General features: G+C 43.0%; 2 protein-coding genes and 2 pseudogenes across 2 annotated transcripts; 1 reads left to right on the top strand and 3 right to left on the bottom strand.

The window, feature by feature from the left end:
• Positions 1-2781: 2781 nt before the first annotated feature.
• LOC147428373 (uncharacterized) lies at positions 2782-3834 on the bottom strand. Its single transcript, XM_086496836.1, has one exon. It carries the CDS (start codon positions 3832-3834, stop codon positions 2782-2784), a length of 1053 nt encoding a protein of 350 aa, XP_086352962.1.
• Positions 3835-6153: 2319 nt separating this feature from the next.
• On the bottom strand, positions 6154-12596 carry LOC147428372 (uncharacterized; annotated as a pseudogene).
• Positions 12597-13162: 566 nt separating this feature from the next.
• LOC147428371 (uncharacterized) lies at positions 13163-15093 on the bottom strand (annotated as a pseudogene).
• A 1382-nt stretch (positions 15094-16475) lies between these two features.
• LOC147428370 (uncharacterized) lies at positions 16476-16718 on the top strand. Its single transcript, XM_086496642.1, has one exon. The coding sequence runs from the start codon at positions 16476-16478 to the stop codon at positions 16716-16718; it is 243 nt and encodes an 80-aa protein (XP_086352768.1).
• Positions 16719-23497: the final 6779 nt, after the last annotated feature.

Genomic DNA, 23497 nt, shown 5'->3' with positions numbered 1-23497 from the left:
AGAGACAAAAAGCCTGCGCAAAGAGAGAGAAAAAGAGACGACCGAAGGTTGGTGGCATTACTAGTTACCTAAAATGAGATAGGAAAAGAGCGAGAGTGTGATATAGGCATTACAAATCCACCCAATAGACGTTACATCTCTCTCCCGACAACGATCTTCGTATTGAAAACATGTTTTAAATAAACTTTGACGTGCGCAGCTCAAATTGGTAGACAAGTAAAGCAGCAAAATTCAGAGAATTGTGGTTGCTAGACAAGGAAAGCTTTAAAGAGAAGGTAAGAAAAGACCCTTGGAAAGTGATGTATGAAGTGAATGTGAGAAAATGATGTTGAGAGGGAAGCATCAGTGTAATTAATTAAGGAGGAAGTAAATGCGGAAGGATAAATAGGCAAGACGGGACGGCCAATGGGAGCATGGGTGCAAACCTTTTGAAAAGCTTAATAAATTTCTAAAACTTGCAGTTGTGAGTAGCCAAAGGTTTACTTAATAAATTTCTAAAACTCGCTGTATGGTGTTTGAGGGCCAGCACAGGGGCCTATTTTTGCCTTGCTTCAGTCTCCAGTGCTCGAAAAAAACTTTTTTCCAAAAACTTGTCAAATCTTCATATGAGAAACAACAGACGTAAACTGACTAAATCTGAAGGTTTTTACACCAATTTACACTATTTATTTAAAAATTTTGTAGGTTTTCTCACCTTCAACTAAGAAATTTAGAGGTAAATCTCAAAATTTGTAGGTGGGGGGTTACACTAAACCTAGGTTTTTTTCGAGCACTAGTCTGAAGCTAAAAGGCGACGGGATCTGCTTTCTGGGGTCTTGCAACCGTGAGGTAGGATTTCTGGTTTTCGGTTATGATGTGGTGGTGCTACACAGTGGTTGTGGGTCTAAGGTTGACTTGGCGGCCACCAACTCATGGTTTCGAAAGGGCAACGCCCCCTCTCAAAGGCATGGTGGTGGTAGAGCTTTGGATTCCTAGTGTGGGGAGCTGGGATATTTATCCTTTGGGCGATTCTCTGATGGATTCCCCGGTTCGTTGGATTCTCCTTCTACGGATTGTTCTGGTTCTGGTTCGGCTGCGGGGTGTTGCTACAAGATCCTACCCGTTGTGGGTTTATCGGCTTCTTTTTTGTATTCTCGGGTGGCATCTTGGTCACTTGGTTGTGTTCTGTGATGCGCTTCAGTTATGATCGGTGGTAGCTGGAGGTTTTCTATCTGGGCATATGGTATGTCCGCGGTAGGGACAACGATATGGTGGTACCTGAGAGACCTCTATTGGTGATGGGGACACGGACCCCACCCTTTCGGCTTGCGGTATGTTTTTTCTTTCTTAGTACTCCAATGGTCGGTGTTGGCGTCCCCTGTTCTGGCTAGTTTTGGTTGGAAGATTACGTCTCTTATGGTTTGTTGGATGCTATCCATGGTTGTGGGGTGGCTTCCCCATCCGCGGATGTATCTATGATCCGTTGAAGTGGCCATGGCTCGGCACAAGCATAGTAGGAATATGTAATTTTTTTGGATATATCATTATAATCCACTCACAATTGTGAGATTTAACCAAAAAAAAAACATTTCTTTAGGGGAGTTGGCCCGGCGCAATACCACAAGTTGATGCAAAGCATTAAATTGCAGAAAAAAGTTAAGCTTCGTGCCTATCACTTTATTACGATTTGAAGGTCACTAGTTTTGGCCAAAAAAACAAGGTGAGAACTCACAATGGCCTGCAGAAAGCAAGGGAAGGTCAGTTTTTAGCGATGAGGAGGTATGTAGTGGAGTGGTCGGACCAGTAGTTGTAGTTAGTGCCGGACATGGTTTGTGACAGGTCATTGCTAACCCCTACGTGGTCCATCATAGAGTTGTGTACTATCGTTGGATGGTGTATCAATTGGTGGAGACCGTGCTGGAGAATGAGGTTGGAAAGGGTTCTATATGTGCTGGTTTCCTCAAGTGCGTTAATGTTGAAATCTCCCATTATGATTAGTGGTCGCATGGTGCGGGTTCAATCAAGAAGATTGGAGATGCTATGCAGGAACCGTGGGAGCGATGATGTCAGTCCCCTGTAGAGTGAAATGACTATCGCTAGGCACTTGTTGGCACAGTGGAAAGTTGCATGGATCGTTTCAAGTGTTTGATTGATCCAGATGTGTATTTGTGTAGGTATTAGGTTGTCTTTATGCAGAATGGAGATGCCGTGTAGTTGTGTTGAGGATATGCTGCGAAAGCCTGGAATGGTTGTCGCATGTTGTCGAGTCTCTTGTAGGTAGAGGACATCGAAGGCCATTAGGCTTTTGTCGTGGATGATATCGTTTGCATGATTTCCAAGGGAGACGACGTTCAGTGATTGGACAATGTAATGTGTATCTTGGTGGAGATGTAGTTGCTTTTGGACGGGGGAATAAGTTGCTTCTGTTCTCAACTTGTGGAGCTCTTTGAGGACTGATGCATCGGTGTGAATGTTGCAGGGCAGCAAGCTCTCCATCAAATATAGATTTGCAGTGTCACGAATCCGTGTGAGAGCAGTGTATGCGAGGCTGTGAGACCTAATCCCTTTGGGGTTGAAAGCTAGTGTGTTGAGTGTAAGCCCTTGCGATCGGTGAATCGTGCGGGCCACAGCAGGCTGAACTGGGAATTGTTTGCGTGTGAGGGTGTTGAAGTAGTTCTTGCCAATTTGGAATTCGCGTGTGATGCGGAGAATTGGCGTCCAACTAGGCAATGTGAGTGGGTTGCGAATATGACGGTGGTCGTACCTTTGTTTTTGCCCTATGCTAGGGTTGGGGAAATGAATCTAGAGGCATGTCGTGTCGGAGAATGTAGTGCAAAGCTTGTAGACGCCTTCTGCATCGTTGACGAGGCCGTCGGGAACGTCCAGATTTCTAGCGCATAGCTCGACCACTAGGCCCGTCTTCAGACACAATGTTGCTTGGAGACCCGCAGTTTGTCTGGCATCCAATGGAGTTGCTATTGTTCTGCTGCAAGAGGCGGCACGCTTGTCAATTGCTTTGAATATGTGTGGCTCACCGGGCAATTGTGCGAAGACCTTTGCATTGTGTTCATCCTTTGCCTTGTAAGTGTAGAATAGGTGTGATATGGTTATGTCAACAGGCAGCTCTTTGTGGAAGGAGTTGTTAATGTATGCAAGGTCGCTGCTGGTGTGTGAGCCAGTTCTCATTCGGTTGAGCACCTCTATAAACTGTCCATCGGTTTGTCTCATTGTCATCGTTAGTTCGTAGCACTTAAGGAATTCATGCCAGTACGAAGGTGCAACCGCCTCGAGAAGAGGCTGCTTGGTTGTGAATATCCAAGAGTCTTTGACTGGGCTAGCTTGGCAGAGGTCACCACAAAGTATGACATCTAGGCCACCAAAAGGTTGGTCGTGTTTTCTCTTGATGGCACGAAGACGTGAGTCAGCCAATGAGAAGACACTTGATCCTATCAAGGAGACTTCATCAAACACTACAAGCTCCAAATATTGATAAAGTAAGGACAATGCATCTAGCTTTTCTGCTATGAGGCTTGTGTGTGTCGTAGTTGTCAAAGGCAAATGTAAAGCTGAGTGTATAGTTGTACCACCAATGTTGAATGTTGCCTTGCCTGTATATGCCATCAGGAGTGCCTTAGGAAAGTCAGGATTGTGGCCCGACTTATGCGTGTAGAAACGAATGAGGGCTTCGACCAGCAAGAGCAACGTAAATGTTTTTCCAGTGCCTGCTCCACCTGTGAGGAAGAGATGTATCTTTTCCGATGAAGCTATGCGTTTTTTAAGCATGACATCATCGAGGATGAGTCGCTGTTGTGGGTTTAGTTTCTTTATTGATGTGTGGAAATCCTCATTGGTCATGCCAATATGTTTGGAAAAATGCAAAGCAAATGGTTTCTTCGTCGGTTGGTTTGATGGGGTGTTGATCATCACGCTGGCATTGTTGGAATCGTTCAAGGAACTTACACTTCTCGTGTTGTGTGAGGTTGTGATAGCTGCTGCGAGCCTATCAAGTGGAACTGGTTCGACAAAACGAACTGTGATTCATTGTTTTTCACTGTCTTAATGTTCGAAGTGTAGACATCGATCCAAGATGAACCTTCGGGTAGGTGCTCATTCTCATGCCTTGACCACGGCAAGAAGAGAAGGCATTGTTCTCTATAGTGGTTGTCAGGATCTTTGGCTTTATTGTATCTAACGTACCGTACGATGCGTGCCCTCTGCAGCAACTTGTCAGGCCTGGAGGGATTTTTGGTTGTGGAAGCGAACTGGGCCAAGCACATGGCAAAGAACGAGTGTGGTCTAGAGGCATATTTGTCAATGATGGAGGCAGAGAAGATTTCTGTTGTGTCGAGGTGCAGTTTTTGCAGGGCGTTCTTCTTTTTGAGAACGAGAGCACGCTCTTCAGGTGGGTTAGTATTTATGTATATGAATTTTCTAGAGGAGCTATGCAATGGAAGCGAGAGACATATGTAAGCAGCTTGCTGTGAAGTAATTTGCTGTGTGTTAAGGATTGTGCTACCAACTTTTAGTAGTCTCTCCAATGTTGTTGCATTGTTTGCGACACAGTGATCAACTTGTGACTTGATTGCTCCTAGTAATGTATTGTCCATTTTTGTCATGTATGAGGTGCAATAGCTCGCATCTCCATGTGCATTTAGCACGAACTGTATATATGTATTTGCATTCCAAAGTGAAGCTATTGATTTGTTGAAGTTGTTTGTGAATATATCGCTTGGTTTGCGCTTGAGGAAAATAGTGGGTGTTGAGATAGTTGCTTGCAATGCAAGCAAGTACTGTTCCATGGAGAGTTGTACTTGTTCTAGCCATTCTTCAAATGTAGGGGCATTTTGTAAATCAATTTGGCTGAGTTGTTTTTCGATTTGTTGCAAGTAAAGCTTGCCTTGTCTAGCTATGTTTGCCTCAAGTATTCCTTGTTGGATAATAGTTGTGAATGGCATGGGAAAATGTGGAAATCCAAAACGGTAACTTTTGCTCTTCTTTTGGCAAGTCTTATGATGATTGTGCTTGTAAGCTTGAGAAAGGTCATTGGGCAAGATGGATCTATCTATGCTAATGTGGGTATCTAGAAATAATACAATATCTTGATCTGAGTGTGTTGTGAGTGATGAAGCATTTTCTAGCCACAATAAACCATGATCATGTTGGCTACCGCGACTTTGGAACTCCGAGATGAAAAAGAAGTCTCGTATTTTGCCACATATGGAGGAATCAGTGCACAACAACCGTTTCATTGCGTTGAACTTGTTGACGTAGAAACGAGCAGTTGTAATGGGATCGGCATGAATGAGGCGACGTTGATATGAGCTCAGACTCTCGTCAGGCTCTTGGCTCAGCGGGACTAACTTCTCAAGTGCAGCAAGAAGCTCTTTCCATCTTCGTTCTGCGGAGGAGAACGTGACAAAAAATGTAGGCGGTCCAAGTTGCCGGATCATTGCGAAGACATTTTTTTTCATCTTTTCCTTGTAGTCGGGGGACGTGCGCAGCGCCTCGAAGTCTCTAAAGCCTAATCTTGAGTTGAGAAGCCTCTCTATGTTTGTGTCTTCTACAACCTGCCTTGCAGTTAGCATTGCACCTCCTAGCTTTCCCTTGCGCATTCGCACCCAAACAGAGGAAGCAACTTGTTGCGACATGATTTTGATAGACTTGAAAAATAAATTCTCGATGTCCAGGGCGAATCTTCTATCGAAGTTTAGGGGCTCCCACTTTGTGATCGTTTGATTATCTTTGGTTGCAGCCTCCCTATATCTTCTAGGGGACCCGAAGAAAAGAGTTGGGAAGCTCAACTCCTCGCAATACTCGTCCGTGAAGATGCTCAACAGTGAATTGCCCTCGCAAGGCACAACATGAAGAATCTTGCCACTGTAGTCGACAACCTCTGCCGCACTTGTGACCCCATGAAGCATGACATCAGTCTGATCATCCTCAAGCTGAACATCTTGCGTATTGTCTTTAAGGGTATTTGCAGGAGCCATACTTAGACTGGAAAGGTGTGCAAGCCACCTGTCGTTGATGGTGACACCTTCTCGTGTGTAGAGTGGTGTGGACAGCAACTTAGTGGTTGCAGGCATTGTGAGAAGGGGTCGCACAACACCGCTTAGGTAACATCTATCGTACTCGAGTTTCCACTTGATGCCCACAAGGACAGAAGCCTCATCCTCAATGAAGCGAGGCAGCAGAGCCTGGCTCTTCTCCAAGTTGCACATTGACAACACTACCTCTAAGCCCATACTGACCATCATACGTCAGTTCACGTATCTTGGCGAAGGGAATACAAATGGAGACCAAGCGTGCCTCTATGGGGTTTAGATCTGACACAAAGGGAAGCGTGTTGGGGTATAAATCCCAATGTGGTCGCCCAGGTAAGTGGGCGGGCCGCCAGGTATGTACACATATTCTTTTGTTAAAACCTAATAAGAACTCGCTATGCTCTACACATTACAGTATAGCAAGTTCACCATATCATCGTGCTCTTCTTCTCGCACTCTCTCTCGCGTTGCACTTCCGCTCGTACTCCTTCAACTGGTATCAGAGCTCAGATCGAGGCTCGGGACAGCACTGCAGGAGGCTAGAGTCACCAGCTCAGATTGGAGTGAAATTCGACAGGCAAAGACACAGCCCCAAATCCTGTGGGTAAGCCCAAAGAGCTTGGTGTTCTCAGAATTTCATTATGAGGTCATCTCGACCACCCTTCGGCTTCGACAAAAGTCTGCGCAGGCCATTCTCGACTACGTGGTCTCGACGGGTGCAGATCCGACTCTGCAAATTTGGGGTTTTCGGCCTACGACTGCAGGTGCTGAGGATATCGACACTCCCAGAGTGTTGATTTGTGGTTGTCTACACATCGAAGGACGGCTCACAGTTCTTGAAGGCGTGTCACATACGACACGGGCGCATCTACACACAGACTATAGGCGACATCCACTAGTTCATCAGATAGCTTGTGTTTGCTGCTTGATATTCCAGATTTCATCCTGACATTGCAGGTACTTCCACATGGGATGTATTGTCAGAGATGATGTATGTCTGTTGAGGGTTTGCTGGCTGTGAGTCACGCAGCAAACAACCGCCACAGCGGTTACAGCATACAGTGGGAAATTTGTGGATGTATGACTTTCTGGGAAGTCTATGTACTGTCAGATTTACTGCAGCCTTTGTTGAGGGTCGAGTGAGGTTTTATTGAGCTGGGGGATTCTCGAATGTTGAGATCCTTTAGGTGATACAGGTCTTGGAGCGATCCCTCGAGCACCCTTAGATAGGCAGCTAGGATGTATTGACTGTGAGTTAGACAGTTGGGATTGCATCTTTGCTTTACTGCCGTTGAGGCATTGTCACAGTCTATGCTTACAGGACAGTGACAGGACAGTCAGAGACAGTACAGGTGCAGGACAGGTTTACCCGCAGCTTACAGTGTCAGAGAGACATTGTTTTTTGAGCTATTTTTGGTCTGTTTTTTGAGTACACCATAGCCATTTTACAAAGGAGACTCTGCCGAAATTTATGCAGAATCTGAAGCTTTCTTGGTTCATTTGACAGGTCGATATTGGTTCAGAGGTCAGTTTACAAGGAAAACTCTGCCGAATTTTGCCTAGGAAAGTAAACCATTGTGAAGCGTAGCTATGGCTGGATCACAGGACACTGCTCTTTACAATATCAAGAAGCTGGATGGAACCAATTTCCCATTGTGGAAGAAGCAGATTTGGCACGTGTTGGTACAAAAGAAGCAGATAAAACCTATAAAGCTCAAGGGGATAAAACCAGAAGATATGGACAAAGATGAATGGAGCGAAATGGATGAATTGGCACTTTCTACTATTATGCTGACTTTGGCAGAAAGCGTTTACTTCAATGTAGCAGACGAGATGTCGGCTTATCAAGCATGGTTAAAGCTGAGTGATCTTTATGAGAAGCAGAGTGCAGCTTCACAGGTATACTGGCTTAAGAAGCTTGTTGACTTGAAGATGAAAGAAGGGACACCTATGTCCAATCATCTGAATGAATTCAACACAATCTATAGTCAGTTGTCAGCTCAAGGTGTCAAGTTTGATGAACCTGTTAGAGCTATGTTCCTGTTGATCACATTGCCGGAAAGTTAACACACTTTTCGCACAGCTTTGAGTAATTTTGCACCTCCAGATGGTTTGAACATGGCAGGTGTAGAAGGAAGTCTGCTTACTGAAGAAACCAATAGAAAGACAATGGACAAAGGCAAAGGAACAGCCTTAGTTGTCAGGGGAAGGACCAAAGAAAAGTACAAAGGTGGAAAGAGGAATCAGTCTCGTAGCAAGTCCCGCAGTGCTAAAGGCAAGAGTGACATAGAATGCTACCATTGTGGCAAGAAGGGTCACATGAAAAGAGACTGCAGAGAATGGAAAGCAGAAAAAGGCAAAGAGAAAGCTGAAGACCATGGTGAGAAGAACAAGTCCTCAGTGAAGATTCAAGAAATAAATGTGACAAACACTGTTGCAGAGGATGACAGTCTAGTGTCAGGAGACATCTACTTCTTGAAGAATACAATGGACTCAGCTCTTCTTACAGCATCTGATGGAAATGCTCTGAGTGACTGGATTATAGACTCAGGGGCATCACTTCATGTGTCTCCAAACAAGGAGTGGTTTACCTCTTATGTGACCACTAAAGATCATGTTCGGCTAGGCAATGGGCAGACATGTGAGATCTTAGGTGTTGGAGATGTTCAATTGAAGTTTCAGAATGGCTCTTCTTTCACGCTGAAGAACGTGAGACATGTTCCCGCAATTACAAAGAGCTTGATCAGTATAGGTTTACTTGATGATGCTGGCTACGTCACCACTTTTGGACAAAACATGTGGAAGATATCCAAGGGTTCTATGACAGTAGCACATGGAGTAAAGTCTGGAGGACTTTACATGATTTATGTATCAAATGTCTCGAAAAATTTAATCAATGTAACCGAGCAGCCGAACGTTTCTTTGTGGCATAGCCGGTTAGGACATATGTCCAAGAAGGGAATGGAAATCTTGTCTCGTTCTGGTTATTTGCCTGGCTTTTCATTTAATGATTTTGAATTCTGTGAACATTGTCTGTATGGTAAGCAAACACAGCAGCCACATAAGCATAGAAGCAGTAGAAGAGATACACAGTTGGCACTTGTTCATAGTGATTTGTGTGGACCTATGCCTAACCTATCTCTAGGGGGAGCTTCTTACTTTATGACATTTATAGATGATTACTCGAGGAAAGTATGGGTTTACTTTCTCAAGCACAAGGATGAAGCGTTTAGTGTTTTCAAAACGTTTGTGACACTTGTGGAGAATCAGAGTGGCAAGAAGCTTAAATGCTTACGCACTGACAATGGTGGAGAGTATGTTTCGAAGGCCTTTCAGGACTTTTGTGAGTCAAAAGGTATAAAATGTGAACTTACTGCTCCTTACAATCCTCCTCAAAATGGTGTTGCTGAGAGGATGAATAGGACCATACAAGAAAAGGTCAGAGGTATGTTGTCTAATGCACAGCTGCCAAATGGGTTTTGGGCTTAAGCTGTATCAACAGCTGTTCATCTTGTAAATAGATCTCCTAGCAAGGTTTGGCAGAAGGATTCAGTGCCAGAGATGGTATGGTCAGGAAAATTGCCCTCATACAAACATCTCAAAGTCTTTGGTTGTGAGGCATATACTCACGTTCCAAAGGAATTTAGGAACAAAATTGAGCCAAAGAGTAGAAAGTGCATCTTTCTAGGCTATGGTAATTCTGGTGAGATGGGGTACAGACTTTGGGATCCCGAATCCAGAAAGGTTGTCCGCAGCAATGATGTTCACTTTAATGAATCCAAATATCATTCTAAACCAGAGAGGGTTGAGGAGATTAGAAGAGTTGTCTTCCAAGAAGATGGACCTGCACGTGCAAGACAAAATGTCAGGGCTCAAGAGGAGCAAGGACAGGATAGAGTGGAACCACAGGTTGTGGATGAGCCTGAGCCACCTATTGTGCGCATATCTGGACGTGTCACGCGACCTCCTGATAGGTTTGTTCATCTATGAATTATGTCATGTTGACTGATTGCAATGAGCCTTCATGTTACAAGGAAGCAGTACAAATCAAGGAATCTGGGAATTGGGAATTGGCAATTGGCCATGCAGTCAGAGATGACAGCTCTGCATAAAAACCAGACATGGAAGCTAGTTAAATTACCACGGGGCAAAAAGGCTCTACCCTGTAAATGGGTTTACAGGTATAAGATCACCGCTCATGATAGTCAACCAAAGTACAAAGCAAGGCTTGTTGCCAAGGGCTTTAAGCAAGAACAAGGCATTGACTTTGATGAAGTCTTCTCTCCGGTGGTCAAGATGACTACATTGAGATGCTTTCTTGCATTGGTTGCCATATTAGATTTGGTGTTGCACCAAATGGATGTCAAGACAGCGTTCTTGCATGGTGATTTAGATGTGGAAATTTACATGCAGCAGCCAGAAGGGTTTGTTGAGAAAGGCAAGGAAGATTGGGTATGCCAATTGTTAAAGAGTCTTTATGGCTTAAAACAATCACCGAGGGCATGGTACCATAAATTCCACAAGTTTATGCTTTCTCAAGGCTACAAACGTAGTGAGTTCGATCACTGTCTATATACAAAGAAGGCTAAGGATGGCAGTTGGCTGATCCTTATTTTGTATGTGGATGACATGTTGATTGCTGACAAGCACTTGGAAGAAATTTCAGCTTTGAAGTCAAAGATGGCAAAATCGTTTGACATGAAAGACATGGGTGAGGCAAGTCATATACTTGGTATGCGCATTGAGAGAGACAGATCAAAGAAGTTGATTTGGTTATCTCAAACAGAGTATATTGACAAGGTTTTGCAACGTTTCAATATGGAGAAGGGAAAGGCATTGAGTGTTCCATTGCCACCATATGTGAAACTTAGAAAACAAGATTGTCCTGTGTCTGAGGAAGAACAGGCTAAAATGGATAAGATTCCATATGCGTCTGTAGTGGGTAGTTTGATGTATGCAATGATTGCTACTCGCCCAGACATTGCATTTGCAATGGGAGTAGTAAGTCGATACATGTCAAACCCAGGCAAGAAACATTGGGAGGCAGTGAAAGGAATATTGAGATACCTGAAAGCTACAAAGAGTATGCGTATATGCTATGGGAGTCAGGAGCTAAGTGTAAAGGGTTTTATAGACTCAGATTATGCAGGTGACTTAGACAACCGAAGGTCTACGTCAGGGTATGTCTTTACATTGGCTAGTGGAGCAGTATCATGGCGTTCTAGATTACAAGATTGTGTTACTCAGTCTACTACAGAGGCTGAATATGTTGCAGCATCAAAGGCATGCAAAGAATCGATTTGGCTTAATCGACTAGTAACAGATTTGGGAATCAAAGAAGAGATGCCTGTGTTATATTGTGATAGTCAAAGTGCTATACAATTGGCTCGCAATCCAGTTTATCACTCAAAGACAAAGCATGTGGATGTGAAGTATCATTTCATCAGGGAAATGCTCGAGGATAAGCAACTTCAGCTTGTCAAAGTTCACACCACAGAAAATCCTGCTGATCTACTTACAAAAGGACTTCCCTCAGAGAGCTTTGCGCATTTTTGCAAGCAGTTAGGTGTAGGGTAGTACATCACTTCTCTACATCTCTTGTATATTAGCTTGTATAGTAGCTTCTCTCACACTTAAAGTACCACATTGGACTTTAAGTGGGAGGTTGTTGGGGTATAAAGCCCAATGTGGTCGCCCAAGTAAGTGGGCGGGCCGCGAGGTATGTACACATATTCTTTGCTAAAACCTAATAAGAACTCACTATGCTCTACACATTACAGTAGAGCGAGTTCACCATATCATCGTGCTCTTCTTCTCGCACTCTCTCTCGCGCCGCACTTCCGCTCGTACTCCTTCAAAGCGTTGGATTGAACCTTGTCTCTTGCAAGCTCCACAGGCGGTTGCTATCGCTTTTCAAGTGTTTCTTGCACTGGTTGCAAACGTACACATCCGCATAGCGTCTTCGCTTCCTTGAAGTGGATTCCGCAACTGAAGGTAGAAGCTGACGTGTTAGCTGGCGGCGGAACAGCAAGCGTCCACATTTTTCTCAGGGTGTAATGGGCTTGTCCTTGATGCTTTTGTAATATCTCTTAATCGCCTTGCTCAACCTGGCATGGGTGCGTCGTATCTGAGCACTAGTGTGACCAGTCCCTTCTCGTTCTTTAGGCAGCGTGAAAGCTTGCATTTCATGGCCTGGGTTGTGTGCAACGTGTGTGGGTGTTTGGCTTGGAACATGCAGACGACCTCAATATCTGGCAAAGCCTCATGCAACAAGGATAGTTGATGCAAAGTGGCCACCTCATCTTCTTTCCATCAAACACGTGCACAGCTTGAGCACGTTGTGAAGGTGGGAAGGTATGTGATGCCGTTGCTTGTTTCGGAGAGCAGAATGCTCTTTGCAAGAAATGGTTTCAATGGCATCCCCAAGATGATTGTTCTCACGATTCCATTTCTTTTCAAATACACTTTTAACCTACAAGTCACAAAGTTAGCGAAGGCCGTTAATATGTCGAGGCTAAGGGCAAGTGAGTTGGTGGATGTTGAATACAAAGACGAGAATTTTGTGACTGTCATTGCGCTAGTGGCCCCATCAATACAGAAGAAGAGGCATGCACCTGGGACAACATGTCTATCATGCAAGAAGCTCTCAAACAAGTCGTTGAGAAAATTTGATCTAAGTTCATGCGGGGCACCTGTTGAGTTTTGGAGATGGTGTAGCACGAGGAAGATGTCTGAATTGTTCGGAAACTGTGCCACGAAAATGGTATCGACATCGTGTTCGGACAAGTGAGTCCTTGGAAAGACACGCAAAGATTGTAAACATTAAGTCAGCTTGTGTGTTTGTTTGTGTACGTGTGTTAGAGAGAGAGAGAGAGAGAGAGAGAGAGAGAGAGAGAGAGAGAGAGAGAGAGAGAGAGAGAGACAGAGAGAAAGTCTGTGCTTTGGAAGGTTGAAAAGATGGAGAGGAAGGAAGAGTAGAGAGCGAGTTATGGAGAGACACCACGGACTTTCTTCTGAAACGGGATATACAATGGACAAGCCAAAATTTAGTTCATCGATTGTAGAGGGGTCTAGGTAAGGAAGGATAGTTATTCGTGGTGAAAGGCCAAAATCTATTCAAATACATGCTCTCAAAGCATCTAGGTTTCCAACAGAGGAGTGAAAGATATCATAGACCCATTTGTGCCAATTTTGAACACACCCTCGACAACAAATGTCGATAAAATATCCCTCGCCTCTGGAATGCTCTCCATGTACACCTCCTTGAAGCTCCTTGGCAAGCCTAGAAGACGATCCACCATAGATCCTGACACTTGAACCGCCACAACACGTCTGTCAATGCTGCTTCGAATCTGTGCCTCCAGTCTAAGCGTCGTGTTGATGACATGATCTTTATCACAAAGAGAACAACATAGTCGGCCTTCAACCTTCTTCACCTTCGGCGAGTCACAAACTGAGCACTGGGAATGCAAGAGAGCTCTATTGAAGTTCACAAAGCGCAAAGTCCCCACAACCTACAAAAAAAACAAACGTGTAAAGACCACTAAAGATGTCTTCATCCGGTTGAGTGCAAACCATGCAAAGTGACCTCTCTATTGTAGCCGAGAGTCTATGAAATGCTATGGTCAATTCTTCCTTCAAACGTGATCCTCGCACGGGGGCTAAAGTTGTGACATCCAGAACAGACAATGTGCGCACCTTGCCAACAAAGAGGCCAATATTCCTAGCCACAAACATAACAATGTCCTCCCTAGCCATCTGGGCCATGACCCGATCGTAGTCTTGCTTTCGAGAGTTGACAAAGCTGACCTACATATGACAAAAGGTTTGTCAATATCGAAAGAAAGAAATGCTGAAGCCAATGCTTCTGATACGTACAACTGCTTTGTCATCTGGGGTCGGGCCATCAGCAACAACCAAATCCCCAAATGTAGTACCAATTCTTTGATGGAAATTATGACTTTGCAAGACAACAAACGCCAGTGTCGCTAAGGGCAGACGTGGGCTAGTAGTCTCGAAAATTGCAGCGTCAGCAAGAAATGTGCTTATCTTGGTCTCAGGATAGCAAGCTAAAGTAACAGGGAATGGGTCACAAGGTCTAATGGTTGTCGACGCATCGACATGCAAGGAGAACAAACCTGACCCAGCATCGTTATGGTTTTTAGCCCTCACAAGAGGACAGTCAAGCCTGACAAACAAGCCGATCTTGAGCTCCCTGGTGTAGGTCTCAATGAAGGGATCCACAACGACGACCGTGATCGTGTCGATGCACTCGGCATTGACGATGTCGAACTTGAAGTAACGTGCATTTTTCTTTTGCCCAGATGAGATGGAACGGTATGTGCCATACCAATTCAAGATTTTTCCCTCTATGGAAAAAGGTTTACTATCCTCATCTATATCGCTGATCATGAATAGCAGCAAGGTTTCCTTGACTAACAAGATTTTCCCTTTGTCCAGTAGCTTGCCACTGTCCAAGACATTCTGAGCAGCTGAAGATTGGCCAACTTCAGAAAATGAGGTTGCATCTTTTCCTAATTCGCGAGATGGGCAAGGAAGTTGTTGTTGAGAAGAAGACGGTGCTTGTGCACACTCCTCTCCTAGTGGAGAGTATCCTTTGCCTGCAAAAAAAATCAGAGCACCATCTTAACGCAACTCGACACTAAAGAATGCATTGTAGCGAAGAACACCGTAGACACATTAAGGCTGTTCCACAAAGAATGATTGTGCGCATCGGCCATACATGCACTGCCAACGGGATCGGTAGAAGGGCTTCCTTGAAGCAACGCACGCCTACACCTCTTCCCAGTTGCGATTTCCTCGAAGGTCGGATCTGGCGGCGACCCGGCAGAGCTTGACACCACCCGCTGCGATGAACGTTTGCCTGCAGGACATGGAGGAGACTCAACGAACCTATGCAGCTGCAAGAGGAAAAGAAAAGCAAGAATCCAATTAACCATAGCATTGACTAGTTGAGGAAAGCAAAGAGAGCGTAAAAAACATCCTACAAGTAGCACACTTGCAAAAGCAAAGGAAGAACGAGGCGCGGAAACGAACTTATTGAAAGCATGCGAACAAGCTTGCACGGAATATGATTTCTTTTTCGGTGAGCAAGCAAACAGGCTATTTAATCTTGGAAAATGTCACGTTTCAAATCCCTCGCCAGGTTGCAGACACAAGAAGATTTAGAAATTTTCTCATCCAGGAAAACAGAGTCTCTCAATGTTTTTCATACAATGCATAACATCATGAGCCTCTGCTCGAGAGGCAACGTATATGGAGGCCTCCGAGCCAGGAAGCAACATTGCGAGTTACTCAAGCGAGCATGAACATAAAGAGCGTCAGGTGGAGCCTCTTGATTCACTCCCCTCAGGCGAGCGAGAAATGCGAGCATGTGTAGACATACATAAGTCAAAAGCTAATGAAGGACTGATGCCCGAGCCTGGCCTTGCTGAGGCTTGTGAGTTGTTGCATGTAGAGACAGCTTGGAAAAGGTATAACCAGAGCATAAGAAGAGTGGGGCTGTGGGATACGAGACAGCCGTTGCGTGTGCATGATGCTACTGCTAATCCCCTTGCCCCGAATCGTACCTAGCCAGGTATACAGTGCCCCCCTCACAGAAGCTCATGATGTTGAGGTAAGTCACGCTGTGAGAATTCTCGTGCTTCTTGTGATACGCTACACATGACATGTATGGTATGGCAACAAGGAGTTAGGTGTGTGAATGACTACAGCCTTGCAATGGTCTCCATCTTGACAAGGAGTCTACATTGCTTGCACCCATCCCATCCCAACAGAAATACGCAAAGTATGAAGGCCATCCTTTACCGAACAAGCCCCATTACTCAAGTTAATCAATGCTCACATATCCCAGTTTGAAGCTTAGATTTCCCGGTTTCAATTTAATTCAACCTTTGATTTCCAAGGTCAAAATTTGGGCAATATAGTTCTAAACACCTTATTTTGGACATTGATTCTGATTATCTATTTGAATGGACCCGAAGAAACAAGATCTAGCAGTGTTTTAGATGTAAGACACACACACACTCTCTCTCTCTCTCTCACTCTCTTACTCACTGTGACACACCATGACAATGTCGAAGCGTGCTGTCCTGGAACAGGATGCATTGGTGGCATTTGTTGAGCCATGCAATACTTACAGAACAGACGATATGTTCTCAATTTGCAGCAGCTTCAGATCAAGTAGGGAGGAGAAAGCAAAGAAATCGCTAGCAAGAAGCAGGGTTCTAGTTTTGGAACTGCAACATCCGTGGGTGCGTCATGCAAAAGGTCTGCACATGGAAACAATGACTGATCCTTTAGTCGAGGAGTTGACGCGGCTGAGTAGCGGGGGGAAAAATCGATGTACATGTGACAAGTTCACTCCTCATGCTACTCACAACTTTACTTGCCGATGTCCCCCATAGTGTAATTGCACCGGCCTTGCGTAGAATGATGGTTATGAACGCCACCGGGTTCGAATTCATTGTCAAAGTCAAGATTCAAGCTCCCGAATCCGAGGTTGATTCCGAGATTGAATGTGTAATTGCAGTGGTAGATGAGCTGGGCATCACTGTTGAAATGGCGGGAACAATAATGCAACGTGTCGTGCCAGCTGTCGTTGCTAGCCGCCACTCGGTCATTGCCGAAGCGCTAGAAATTCTGATGTCCCCTGCTGCCACAGTAAAGGACTGAAGGAACTTCACATAATCTCGAAACAGTTTCAGTGGGCATGACAAAGAGCAGCAACAAATGCTGTGCCAGATGACTATTAGTCCAGCTCTCTCTCTCTCTCTCTCTCACTCATTGCAAGATTCCATATAACCAAGAGCCGGCCAAGACTGAGATTGACAGTATACTGCAGGGCTTAGGGAACAAGGGTAGCATAACTACTTTTATTAATGACAAGTATAGGCAAGTAATATATTTTGGTCTATTGAGGACTTGAAACTCGCAGTGCAGCTAAGGCCGAGAAATAGGCTCGTCATGTCATGCTCAGTTGCCTCATCAGGTGTACCAAGCCGAAAGAAAGCAGGACCAGCAAGAACGCCAACGCAAGAAACACTTCGAGTGCATCGCTCGCAAGCGAAAAGAAACCAGGACCGACAGTCAAAATCAACACCAGCATAGCACAAGTAAATCAACAATTATCGGCATACATAAGCGTACACGAAACCGTTGAGCAAGCAGGGAAACAAACCTCCGGAGAAGTCCATGCTCTCACCACCGCTAGGCGAGGCAATTGCTTGCACTCCCTTCACCACCACCAGCAATACCAGCATCCGATGCCATGATAATAGAGGATCCAACTACTTTAAGCGAAACACACAAACCCTCAAACCAATCCACAGCAGATGCTTGGCAAATTTCAACTCCTCACAACCAACAGCAACCTCTTCAACAAAATTCGGCAAAAGAAAACGTTCGTTCACATATGGTGACTCAAGTGAACTTAAATTTGGAATTCCAGCATATCAGCACATAGAAATTGGATAGCGAAGAGAGAATCTTCCACCAAATAGTGATAGCTCAAGGCTTAAACATCGAAGAAAAGATCAGCATATTTACAAAAGTAGGACACACAAAATCTTCCAGTAGATAGATACATCAAAAGCTGAAGCAGTAAAAAAAACTTGAGACTTGCTGCTACATGTACAAAAGACTTGCTAGCATATTTAGAAAAGACTTCCTGGAATATTTACAGAGGCAGGATAGAGAGAATCTTCCACTAGATAGATAGCTCAAAAGCTCAAACAGTAAAAGAAACTTGAGAATTCCTGCTACATGTACAAAAGCACGACACTGCATAATGACGATCGGTTGAGATAGGGGCTTCTTATGACACTGCGTTTTTTTGATCTTTTGTACAAGCTACAATGAGCATCTGGATTAATATATATTCTAAGCATTGCATCCCAACACGTGCTCTCAAGCACAGAGAATGAAGACGAACGCCATTCAGCACCTGAGGCCACACTTGCTAACGCCATTGAATGCAGTCGCCCCTAAAATCACACGGATCAACAACCTCGAAAAGCATCCAGACAACGCCCGCCTTCAGCATTGAACACACAGCACTGCCGTGTGAAAGACCTGCACCACTGCACACGTCCTTTGGCAGGAGCAGCACGAAAACACATGTACCTGTTGCGCGCCACCTTCACGGAAGGATGACGCCTCCTACACGCGTCGCCTTTTCTGCTAGGAGCAAGGCAAAAACCAACGGGACCTACCAAGAGCACGCCGCATCAGGAAAAGACGTTCCAGGTTGTCTCAAACAACCTTTAGTGAACCTAGGGCCACGTGACATTCATCCAGTAAATATATCGAACGGCCAAAAAATTGCAACAACTTTGCAACCCAAACCCTATGGCCTTCCATAGGCCAAAAAGAAGGATTTGAATGTCTCTATGTTCTTTCAAAAGGCACATGGAAGTAAATATAAATAGGCACAGGGAAGTAGCATATTTACATAGTGAAGGACATTTTAGTTTATAAAAAAGTAGGTCTTAGAGGAGAACCAGCAAAGGCATACTTTCACATTGGTCATCCACATGGGCGATCAATGCTTTAGCGGGTTTCTTTTAGTACTCAATTATTTGAAGCGATGACCATGTGGAGTAGGTGCAAGTGCCTTGATTGTTGCAACGCTTCTATCTAATCGAAGTGTCTCCCTCTCTTACACACACATCATTATCAACAGGGAGCAAACAGGAAATGTGGTCGCAAGCTGCATCGACATAGTCACACAAGCACGGATGCATGTGTCCCCATCGCTTCCTCATGGGCACCTATGCATGTGTGCTCCACAAGAGAACATACAATTGAGGCTCCATGTCTCATCGTTATGGCTAATGCAGACACAACTTAACTTTAGCTATAGGATGGGTTGTAGGATTCCTAGCCTCACATGTTGCAGGTTGTATCTCATTTGGTGCAGATCTAGCACATTATTTTCTCATCATCTACAAGGCATCGATGCAAACACATGTTGACAACCCATTTGGTAACAACTTTGAGCTCACCAAGAACAACGTGTATTGCACCCATGTACTCCTTGAAGCATGTAAAGTGAGTTTTACCAAGCACCGAGCAACTTTATTGAGCGAAGAAAAAACCGAGTGATATCTAGATGCGCGCGCTGTCAAAAAATTTTCGGTTTTGCCAGGAAAGCACCGGGCTTATGGCTGTGAGAGTTTGTGAGAGAACTCAACAAAAACTATATGAAGGAGTTAAACCATAGATGCCATGAAGACTAGGGTTTGGAAAGAAGTGCAATCAAAGAAGACTCACTCTTTCTCTCTTGCACTCACACACACAAAGAAAGAACGCAAAAGAGAATATCAAAACAATATGAAGATGAAAACATTAAGGCTATGGTCATATCGTATCATGGGTAATATGAAAGGGTTAATGGATGAGTTAATGGCATTCAATCTTGGCTGACCAAATAGGCTACGAATTGTTCTTTGGAATTGTAGTTTTGTGCTTACCATAATATATATTTTTTGTCTAGTGATTGGAATTAATTGTGTGTACAAATCCTCTTGGTTCATAGCAAGATAACTACGCTTACGTCAAAAGAAAAGTTATAGTCTATGAGAGGTAGTATGATGGGATCCGGTGATATAAGTATTTCATTGAGCCTTTCAAGGCCGAAGAGAAACACTATACGTTGTTGAAAGTGTATTTTACGGCTAATCCATATGTTAATTCTAATAGATCGTACAGAGTGAAAGCGATAGAAATTATCATCATGTGGGTTATTCATCTAGGATAGTATGTGAGAAATGTAGATATGAGAGAAGAGAAGAGATGAGAAGTTTCCCTCCCAAGCCCTATTCTTGCCCGTAGGCAATAAGGATACTACGGGGAGAGATGTACCTGTAGCAAAGAGAACCTAAAATTTGTAGAGAGGATGAATTACTAAGAGTGAAAGAGATAGATTTGGTTAAAGATATGAGATTAGATATATATATATTTTTTGGATTAGAGATGAAAAATAAAACAACAAGAAATCAAGAAAACATCAATGTAGAATACATCTTACTTGACAAACCCTTCGACACCATTATTGATGGAGAGAGAAGAAGAGTGGAGAATTCCACTTTGATTGATACACCAAGTGCAAGACCTTCTTTGATTAAAGTTGATCTTCCAAGGTTAGCTTGTTGCAAGAATGGCTAGTCTTCTTCTAGGAAAAAGTGTAGGCTTGGGCTTATGTTAATGGCCAAGTACAATTAGGCGTTACTACTCACTCCCTCATGAATTCCTCTCATCAATGGCTTAAATGTTTGAGTTCTTTCCAAGGAAGAAGAGGTCCCCTTTTATAAGTGAAGGGAACCCCCAAGGGTTTACACAAGAAGAGAGGAGCCAGTGTGAACATGAATTGGAAAAGTTGGAAATGAGCTGTCCTTGCATGATGTGGGCAGAATGGGGTCCAGTATTTTGATCATATCTCCTCAACCGTGGCTCTAAATAAAAAAGTAAAGATATGGGCAAAAACTTCAGCTCATTAGCTACGATTTTCATTTTAAAATCGTTTTCCAATTCGGATTGGAACCTTGTGTAAAAAATTCATCAAAATAGGGTCCATTTATGGCAGCAAAAGTCTTCATGTGGTCTCCTTAGCCTAAACTTTCATTTAATTCCAAAGGACACCTCATGCCATATGAAAGCATGACATTGCTCCTTGACAAAGTTTTGTAATCATGCTTGCAATAATTCATTAAAATAAGTGTATCTTTGAAATCATGCCACCTAGTGTCCCACTAGGATTTGATTCTCTCCTAGTAGCTATTTAAAAAGAAATATAATAAAAGTATAAAAAATACATAGAATATATATATATTGGAGTTTACCCTAGATATAGGATCTAGCTAGGGTGTGAGATGATAATGAAATAGTAGAAATAAAGAATCAATGCTTTTTGCCCCAAGTTAAAGAGACGGAGCTATTGATGATTTTCCCATAGCATTTTCTGATGGTAAAGTAAGGATATGTTACCCTTGAGAAAAATAATAGGATGAGATAGATGGCTTATTAAGTACAATAATAAACCTTCTATCTCATCCTATTATTTTTCTCAAGGGTAACATATCCTTACTTTACCATCAAAAAATGCTATGGGAAAAGCATCAATAGCTCCGCCTCTTTAACTTGGGGCAAAAAGCATTGATTCTTTATTTCTACTATTTCATTATCATCTCACACCCTAACTAGATCCTATATCTAGGGTAAACTCCAATATATATATATATTCTATGTATTTTTTATACTTTTCTTATATTTCTTTTTAAATAGCTACTAGGAGAGAATCAAATCCTAGTGGGACACTAGGTGGCATGATTTCAAAGATACACTTATTTTAATGCATTATTGCAAGCATGATTACAAAACTTTGTCAAGGAGCAATGTCATGCTTTCATATGGCATGAGGTGTCCTTTGGAATTAAATGAAAGTTTAGGCTAAGGAGACCACATGAAGACTTTTGCTGCCATAAATGGACCCTATTTTGATGAATTTTTTACACAAGGTTCCAACCCGAATTGGAAAACGATTTTAAAATGAAAATCGTAGCTAATGAGCTGAAGTTTTTTCCCATATTTTTACTTTTTTATTTGGAGCCAGGGTTGAGGAGATATGATCAAAATACTGCACCCCAGTCTGCCCACATCATGCAAGGACAGCTCATTTCCAACTTTTCCAATTCTTGTTCACACTGGCTCCTCTCTTCTTGTATAAACCCTTGTGGGTTCCCTTCACCTATAAAACGGGACCTCTTCTTCCTTGGAAAGAACTCAAGCATTCAAGCCATTGATGAGAGGAATTCTCGAGGGCGTGAGTAGTAATGCCTAATTGTACTTAGCCATTAACATAAGCCCAAGCCTACACTTTCTCCTAGAGGGAGACTAGCCATTCTTGCAACAAGCTAACCTTGGAAGATCAACTCTAATCAAAGAAGGTCTTGCACTTGGTGTATCAATCAAAGTGGAATTATTCACTCTTCTTCTCTCTCCCATCAATAATGGTGCCGAAGGGTTTCAAGTAAGATGTGTTCTACATTGATGTTTTCTTGATTTCTTGTTGTTTTCATTTTCATCTCTAATCCAACATATATATATATATATATATATATATATATATATATATATATATATATATATATATATGTATGTATCTAATCTCATCTCCTTAACCAAACCTATCTCTCGCATTCTTAGTAATTCATCCTCTCTAGGTTCTCTTTGCTACAGGTACATCTCTCCCCGCAGTATCCTTATTTCCTACGAGCAAGAATAGGGCTTGGGAGGGAAACTTCTCATCTCTTCACTTCTCTCATATCTACATTTCTCACATACTATCCTAGATGAATAACCCACATGATGATCATTTCTATCGCTTTCACTCTGTACGATCTATTAGAATTAACGTATGGATTAGCCATAAAATACACTTTCAACAACGTACAGTGTTTCTCTTCGGCCCTGAAAGGCTCAATGAAATATTTCTATCACCGGATCCCATCATACTACCTCTCATAGACTATAATTTTTCTTTTGATGTAAGTGTAGTTATCTTGCTATGAACCAAGAGGATTTGTACACACAATTAATCCCAATCACTAGACAAAATATCTATATTATGGTAAGCACAAAACTACAATTCCAAAGAACAATTCGTAGCCTATTTGGTCAGCCAAGATTGAATGCCATTAACTCATCCATTAACCCTTTCATATTACCCATGATACGATATGACCATAGCCTTGATGTTTTCATCTTCGTATTGTTTTGACATTCTCTTTTGCGTTCTTTCTTTGTGTGTGTGTGAGTGCAAGAGAGAAAGAGTGAGTCTTCTTTGATTGCACTTCTTTCCAAACCCTAGTCTTCATGGCATCTATGGTTTAAGTATTTCATTGAGCCTTTCAGGGCCGAAGAGAAACACTATACGTTGTTGAAAGTGTATTTTACGGCTAATCCATACGTTAATTCTAATAGATCGTACATAATGAAAGCGATAGAAATGATCATCATGTGGGTTATTCATCTAGGATAGTATGTGAGGAATGTAGATATGAGAGAAGTGAAGAGATGAGAAGTTTCCCTCCCAAGCCCTATTCTTGTCCGTAGGCAATAAAGATACTGCGGGGAGAGATGTACCTGTAGCAAAGAGAACCTAGAGAGGATGAATTACTAAGAATGAGAGAGATAGCTTTCGTTAAGGAGATGAGATTAGATACATATATATATATATATATATATATGTGTGTGTGTGTGTGTGTGTGTGTGTGTGTGTGTGTGTTGGATTAGAGATGAAAATGAAAACAACAAGAAATCAAGAAAACATCAATGTAGAACACATCTTACGTGAAACCCTTCGGCACCATTATTGATGGGAGAGAGAAGAAGAGTGGATAATTCCACTTTGAATGATACACCAAGTGCAAGACCTTCTTTTATTAGAGTTGATC

Source organism: Adiantum capillus-veneris, chromosome 23 (assembly GCF_014529385.1).
Source record: "Adiantum capillus-veneris isolate H3 chromosome 23, ASM1452938v2, whole genome shotgun sequence".
NCBI classification, from domain to species: domain Eukaryota; kingdom Viridiplantae; phylum Streptophyta; class Polypodiopsida; order Polypodiales; family Pteridaceae; genus Adiantum; species Adiantum capillus-veneris.
This window is presented reverse-complemented; position numbering and strand designations above follow the sequence as displayed.